General features: G+C 41.4%; 1 protein-coding gene across 1 annotated transcript in view; it reads right to left on the reverse strand.

The window, feature by feature from the left end:
• Window positions 1-7,370, reverse strand: part of lmo3 (LIM domain only 3) — a 60,249-nt gene extending 52,879 nt beyond the window's left edge. The window contains exons 1-2 of the mRNA XM_063501057.1: window positions 7,054-7,370; window positions 4,447-4,660 (exon numbers count right to left, since the gene is read on the reverse strand). Coding sequence (XP_063357127.1) covers window positions 4,447-4,660; window positions 7,054-7,078 — 239 coding nt within the window. The 5' untranslated portion in view covers window positions 7,079-7,370. The remainder of the gene's footprint in view (window positions 1-4,446; window positions 4,661-7,053) is intronic.
• Window positions 7,371-7,593: the final 223 nt, after the last annotated feature.

The following is a 7,593-nucleotide window of genomic DNA, read 5'->3' on the forward strand; positions in this document are numbered from 1 at the left end:
CTACCAGTGACTCTGATCAGCAAATGTACCAAAGCCTGCACCAACACAGCAGACACACACACTCGTTACTGTGTGCTGAATATGTATGCAACAAACATGACGCAGTGCAAAAAGTCAGAGGAATGCACTGAGAGTAGATGAGCATGTTGTATGTGTATCACTTTTCAGAGTTTGATTTTGTAATATTGTAGCAGAGCAGGAAAAGCAGAGTTTTACAAAGAACACTGGCCAACGCTAGCACCCACTCCAAACATGAACTCTTAAAGCAGGCATAGATCCTACAGTCCCATCCAGCTGTCACCCACTCTCACTGCAAAGATGAAAAAAAAATCACTCCATTCATAATTCATCTGACCAAACAGGTTTTATCAATGGTCGACACTCAGCCAATAATACACACAGACTAATTAATGTAATAGATTACTGCTTCATCAGCAAATTAGGAGCCATAGTTGTCTCTTTACATGCAGAGAAAGCTTTTGAACAGGTAAACTGGGAGTTTTCATTAGCATCTGCACAAATTTGGATGGTTCAGTCTTCATAAATTGAATCTAAATGCAGTGTTAGGATAAATGATCTTACTTCCCAAACCTTCAATGTCAGGAGGGCCACCAGACAGGGCTGCACACTTCCCTCCTCACTTTTTGGTGTTTGTATCAAGCTGCCAGCAGCAGCTATCCAGAAAAACGTAGATATTAAAGAAATTCAAAATGAAACTACAGACCATAAGATGAGCCTGTATGCTGACGATGTATTGCTTTTCCTTTGGATCAAATAAACTTGTCTTCTTAAAACGATCACACTGATCGATAAGTTCTCATCAGTATCAGAATACTTACTGTTAACTGGAGTAAATCAACCGTTGTGGCCCTGATCACCTCCACCACCCCACTACAGTCGGGTAACATTACAAATTTATGTATACATTTTTCCACCAAGCTATTAGAGTTGGTATGATTGAACTATATTCCTCTACTAAATATGGCAGAAGATGATCTCACAGGTTAAAATACTTTCATCACTCGTGGGAAGTTCTGCCTAAAACAAACTTGCTTTCAATGATCCCTAATAAACCCTCTACTGGCTGGTTTAAGGCACTACACTCAAACATCTCCAAGTTTCTATGGAAAAACAAACCATCATGAATTTTTTAACTCAACGCTGGTCTAGAACTGCCACATTTTTATGACTATTTCTTATCCAATAGATTGCTATATCTTTCAAAATGGCTCAAACCAAGCTCTGTGGACGGCCCACGGCTTCACCTAGAACGAGCCCTCTGTCATACAGTAAAATGCTGCCTTTCATAAGCCTCAGCGTTAAACGTCATAACTGCTTTAAAAGCCTTAACATGAACTTCTCTCTGACAGCCTGGTGAGAATTTAAAAAAAATAAATCACTAAATCTTGTTCCATGTAAACAAACACTCATCTGCGAAAATCCAGATATCTGCCAGAAAAAAAAAATCAACTAAATTTTCTGTCATGGTATGAAAAGTGAATAAAACATTTTCAAAATGTTATTTAAGATGGAAACTTTATTTCAGGAACTCTTATCAAAATATGGAATGAACAACAGCAAGTTTCTTGAATAGCAGCTATCCACATGTGTATCCCAGCCTCAGCCAAGCTGTGCATCGTAGCCAAAGCTAACATGGAAACAAATACATCCCACATACAGTCCTCACTGCCCTATGCCCAGTTTGTATATTACTCAGTGGTTGGATGAGTGTTTTTCTCTCTGGTCCACACTGATCACTTCCATTACGTGGCTGGTGGTGCTCAGCTGCAGCCCCAGCTCCCCGTGTCTCTTGCTGGGGGTGAACTCTGGGTCTGCGTAAGTCTAGCGGCCTCCTGGGGGCCCGGGATCTGTTCTGGGGGATTCTCCTTTTTCTATTTCTTTGCTTATTGTTCACAGTCTGGTGTTCGCCCCCCGACCGATGCAGCATAACATCCACAAGACAATATGAATAATAAAGTAGATAAATAAAACAAAATCGTTAACAAGAGCAGCCTACAGAGAGGCTACGGTGCTCCTCCTGGGAGAGCAAATATGTTTGGCACGACAAAGGATTCAGACCATAATTCTGCTTGGACAGGACAGGCAAAAAAAACAAAACGCTGCATAAGGACCAATCCGTTTACTATTATTAATAAATTTGTCCATAACTGTCAAAATGCCCGAGGATGTGAGAAAATGATTACAGTGCAGCATACTGCAGCCACTTTTCTCTGCAAAGAAAAGAAACCCGCTAACATCAGGTTTTGTGGGACATGATGCTGATTTGGTCCGGGCATGCACTCTCAGGTCCAAAAACTCTCCAGGTGACACAGGTGTTAAACTCTAACACTACTGGGGACAACACCCACAACATTTTACCCCTTTACCCGTGTGATGCTATGACAGCATGAACTCTGCTACAACTTCCATGAACTGTTTATTGTCAGTCCCAAAAAGTTGAATCTATTCATCTGAAACCAGCACCACTGATTAACAATGACCATTGATCAGTGTGGCTGTTGATCAATGGTCATAATCATTTGCGTATTAATGACCATGAAACTGACGTTACGGCTCACCGTTAGTCAGAGGTGCTACTTTCAGTCATTATGCAAATATGCTGTTTATAAACCTGGAGTCAGCTGAGACTGAAGTCTCATTCAGTCGACTTTGAGTTTGATGGAAAAGCTATAAAGAAGAAACGAACGTAACGCTGTCAGAAACCTTCATGTGACTTCCTACTCGAACTCTATTAAAGCATTTAGCTAAAACAGAAGAGTGACCTCATCACAGCGCTAAGGATCGATGTAAAATTACAAAACTTTCATTCTCAGAAATCTAAAAATTAAACAATTTCACAAACTGAATGCAGATTAAATTTCAAGGTTGTAATGGTGGCCCGCCATAAACTACAAGTTGATTTAACATGAAAGTAACTTCAAAAACAACAGCAGCTGTTTCCTGACATCAGCCCACAGGACGGCCACAACAACACAGAACGGATCGAACTTAAAGTGTTTCAGCATCCTAACATGCTTCAAAATCATCTTTAATGCTTAATGAGGAGATCTTTGTGATAACGTAAAGTCAGAAATGGATATATTTGAAATTTTAATAATAATAATAGTTACATTCTTTAAAAAGATTTTAATTGGAAATCATTCATTTTTATTGGCTCCAGCCACCCACGACCCTGATGGATGGATAATTAATGTTTGATCTATTAAAATGCTGTAGCTACAAAGACGATTGTTAGAAGGGAAACACTTAATGTTGCTAATATTTACAGCATTACAATGGCTGAAAAAACAATTAATTGCAGTGTTAAAAAAAATAAATAATTAAAACCTTGTCTGTAAAATTAAAAAATGATTAGTTCCAGTTTTTATTCCCATTTAAAGAAGTTAAATGATCCAGTGGTTTATTCTGAGATCACAGACTACAGGTTTGATATCAGTTATACTTACAAATATACCAACAATTATGTTTCTATACAGGAGCACAGAAACACTCGACTTCTGCCAAATAAAATCTTCTATTTCTATTTGTACGTATCAAAACTACAGTCTGTTCCAGTGAATATGCAGACCACGTGAACACACTTGGTTACACAGTACTACTGAAACTCACACACTGATAAATAGATAAAATATTACAAAAAAAGAGAGCATGAATCGTTTGGTCATAATGAAATGTTGCTGATAATGAATTACTGTGACGAGGTTTGTTTTTGGTGCTTTGACTCTTTGTGACTGTTGTTACAGAATCACTAACTTATTCATTTTCTGCTGTTTTTGTACTTATCACACACAGAGACTGAGAGAGTGTCTGAAAGGGTCATAAATGAAAATAAAATATTCACATTTTTAGTTACAAACTAATAAGTTTCCTTTTTTAAATTTAGTAACAACAGTTCTTATGTTGCAGTTGCCGTCACAGTAGTAAAATACTCCATCATGTCCCAGTTTGTAGGAGAGAGAAGCTATAAAGGATGCGTCACCGCTAATGTGAAATAAAATTTCTATTTATGGGTCGGACTGTTTCTGCGTGGAAAATCAAGTAAAAGTTCTTCAGGCACTTTATTACCTTTATTAATCATGATAATGTTTCAAGATCATAGTTGCTGCCATTTCCAATAAAATCATCACATTTCACTGAGTAGTTACATTAATATTGTAATATCATGCTGTCAGTCTTTTATGTACATAATTCTTTAAAAACTGACCCTTGTTATTCCGATACAACGATGCAGTTACTACCTGGAACCAATTTAGGAAAATTGGCTCACACTCCTGTGATGGTTACTAGTGTCTGTTTACAAAGATTATATATGAAACAAAATATTAAAAAGATAAAAAATAAAATACAAATTGAAAATACAATTGAACATTTAACACTTGGTGTGCTGCGTTTGCTTACTGCCAAAACGTCAGCGGTCTCTCTTACCGTAGGTAGTCTCTCCGACACAGGATGAGATTGGCTTTGGTGTACAGAGTGGATCCCACCTCACCCAGTCTGCAATCACAGCAGGCACACTTGAGGCAGTCCTCGTGCCAGTACTTATCGAGAGCCTTCAGCAGGTAGCGGTCCTTGATCTTCCGGTTACAGCCGGCACAGCCTTTAGGCTTGGTGTCCGGCTGGACGGAAAGCATTTGTATACCTGGGAGAAGCACAAACAAAGCTTTAAAAGTCATCGAGCAGGTAAACACATAAAGGATCACAGAAAGATTAAATGAAAAATGAAAACCAGGTTAAACAGAGAACTAGACTTCAAGTTACATACATTTAATACACTGTTTAAAATCATGGCAATTAAAAACATTGACAAGAAAAGTGAAATAAGACATAAAATCAGGGATAATATGCTTTGATTTAATGCACCCCTCAGTGTCGTGTTTGTACAGTCAGTATTATCATGCACTACACAAAATCCTCACAGTTACAGATTTGTTTTTTAATTGTGAACTGTGATGACAATTCATGTACTAAATGTATGTATGTTGTAGGTATGTGTGTGTGGTGTTTTCCTTTATTTGGGAATATTTACAGTAAGAGCCAAAGACAAGAGCTCCGTAGTGTAGTGGTTTACAGATCGGCCCCGTCCACAAAAGACATATAAATACCTTTGGGCTTTTGCACCTGTTGTAAGAAAAATCTGGCAAATCAAACATGCAAAGCTGCTGTGAATAAGGGAGCAGTTCAAAGTAGATCCAGAATGAGGTTTAGTACAAAGACTACAGCAGCTTCCATAAAGGTGTTACAGATATTCCCAGTAAAGACGAGCTGTGCAACATTTATAATTCAAAGACTGAAACAAGAGTTTCCCTGATTAGCACATCAGTCAGAGAGCAGGATGTGGTGCATTGTTTGATTACAGGAACCCGACACTTTTCTGACCTTAGCACACATGTTTGCCTTACATTTGATTATGTCCAGGCAGAGCAGCTTTTAAACAACGATGAATGAAAACATTGAGTTTCAGTGCATGCCCACACAGACCCCACGCCAGTTTCCCAGCTCTTTTGCACCTTAGTCTTTGGGGGTGTGGTTAGAGCCAAGGAGGTTTGCAGTGGCCTGTATTGTTTGGCCTGAGCTAACTATGGAAAGCCTTTGTTGGGCCGTTGAGGCGGTGAGAAGGTGGGGGTCATTGAGTTTTTGCATGAGGCTGGAATTAGTATTCTCCTACCATTCTCTGAGGAGTGGCACAGTCCCACTCCCTTTTGTCCCCCCACCCCCGCCCACACACACACACACACACACACACACACACACACCACAGTCCTTAAGCTATATGTTTAGTTCTGGTCATTTTTAAATATTAAAACCTGTCAGAGTTTGAGGGCTGCACTAATCTTTTCACTGCTGACAAGTGTCGCTGTAGTCGTTTGTCCTTTGAGGTTACTAACATCTTTTTATTATGTTCGTTGGCTTAGTTGTAAGTGCAGACTGATCAGTATTTACTACCCAGATAACTTGAACCTGCTGTTCACTGGAATAAACACAGCATCCCCTATCGTGTTTAAATGTTACATGAAAACTGCGTTAAATGTGTTCAACAGCAGGAAACGATGCAGTTTGAATGACATGTGTTTAAAAACTATTAATAATCTGTAAAAACAGATATGCGTTCTTTTAATCTCCCACAAATTCTGTAAAAAGTTTGTTTTTCTCAGGAAGTCGTTTGCAAAAACCAAACGCGTCGCGGTGCGGTAGGCGGCTCAGCTCGTTTGTTTTGTGTTGGGGCTGCCGATTTGTTAATTGGCTGGATTTAGAGAACGGAGCGCATGGCTGCTCCCCCGCGCCTGTTCAGCGGCACTGATCCGTCCGGCCTCGTTAACACTACAAAGTCCCCGCGACTCATTACCAAACCAAAAGAAGCAAGAGTTTCCACAGCCTTTTTACTGTGCCATAAACTCGGCAGAGAGGGGGAGAAGCACGGCAGGAATGTGGCCGCTTCGCTTTTTCGATTGCCGGGGAAGTGTTGAACAAAAGCTCCCAAAGAAAGCTCGGAGTACTAATCATATCTGTTTACTTGCTGCTGGCTCGTAGCCTCCCTTTCCCCCGTTCATTGTGGGCTTCCAAGCTGCTGCTGCTGCTGCTGCGCGTCCGCAGCATCATCGTGTATCATCGTGTGAATCCCGAACGAATGGAGGACGGCGAACAGAGACAACAACGGTGTTCCAGTGCGAGCTGATGCTCGCATTTTCACCCCGAGTTTAATCACTGTTGTCGTGGGAGCGCATTATCGTTAGAGGCCAATAACGGATTTCACAGACTCGCATTTCCACGCACCTCGCACAAACACATGGAACAGCACCGTGTGGACCTGTCTGCCGTTTAATTACTGACCAAACGCACACCTCTCTCACGCATTCGTGAGGTGCTCTCGATAAAATGAGGCAAGTTAGATAATGGATCGTTTCTAGCAAAAGCAGGTCAGATGTGAACGCGTCGCCTTCGACGCAGAGATGCTGTAACTTGTCGTCGCAGAACACTCCAAACACACAGAAAACGTTCCGTTCATACAAGCCGAAGCCAAAGAAAGCGTCTTACCGAAACTTTTCTCCCTTTTCTGCATTTGTTGAGCCGCTGGAGCAGCCGAAGCACCACCATGCAACCCGGAACCGCCTGGACCGGAGATCAGCTGTCTGCAGGCAGACTGAGATCAGGCTTTGTTAGAGAGGGAACAATCCAGCACGGCGGCCAAAGTGGAATGAAGAGAAGGAGAAACACCGGCTAATAAAACGCAGGCGGATGCGTTTGCTCCCGTCGGGCGTCGCACAGTGTGTGAGAGCACGTTTATCGGTGCGCAGAGAGAGGCAGGCAGCGAATGACAGAACGACAAAGAGATGCTTCCCCTCCACGACACTGGCAACCTCATCACAGCGGCTCCTGCTGCATGCTGCTTGGCTCATCAGCAGGCAGAGCAGAGGTTACGCACAGCGGCTCCCTCACCGAGCAGTAAGCGCGCTCTTCCCAAACTCTTACACGTATGAAGCCTTGTTTTCGACGCTATTTCTGTCACCTTTGTTTTCAATACGGCTCATTCTTCTGATCACTCACCTCTCTCAGCAAGTTTAAACCGAAGCCCAA

The sequence above is a fragment of the Pelmatolapia mariae genome, linkage group LG17, assembly GCF_036321145.2.
Source record: "Pelmatolapia mariae isolate MD_Pm_ZW linkage group LG17, Pm_UMD_F_2, whole genome shotgun sequence".
Lineage (NCBI taxonomy): Eukaryota > Metazoa > Chordata > Actinopteri > Cichliformes > Cichlidae > Pelmatolapia > Pelmatolapia mariae.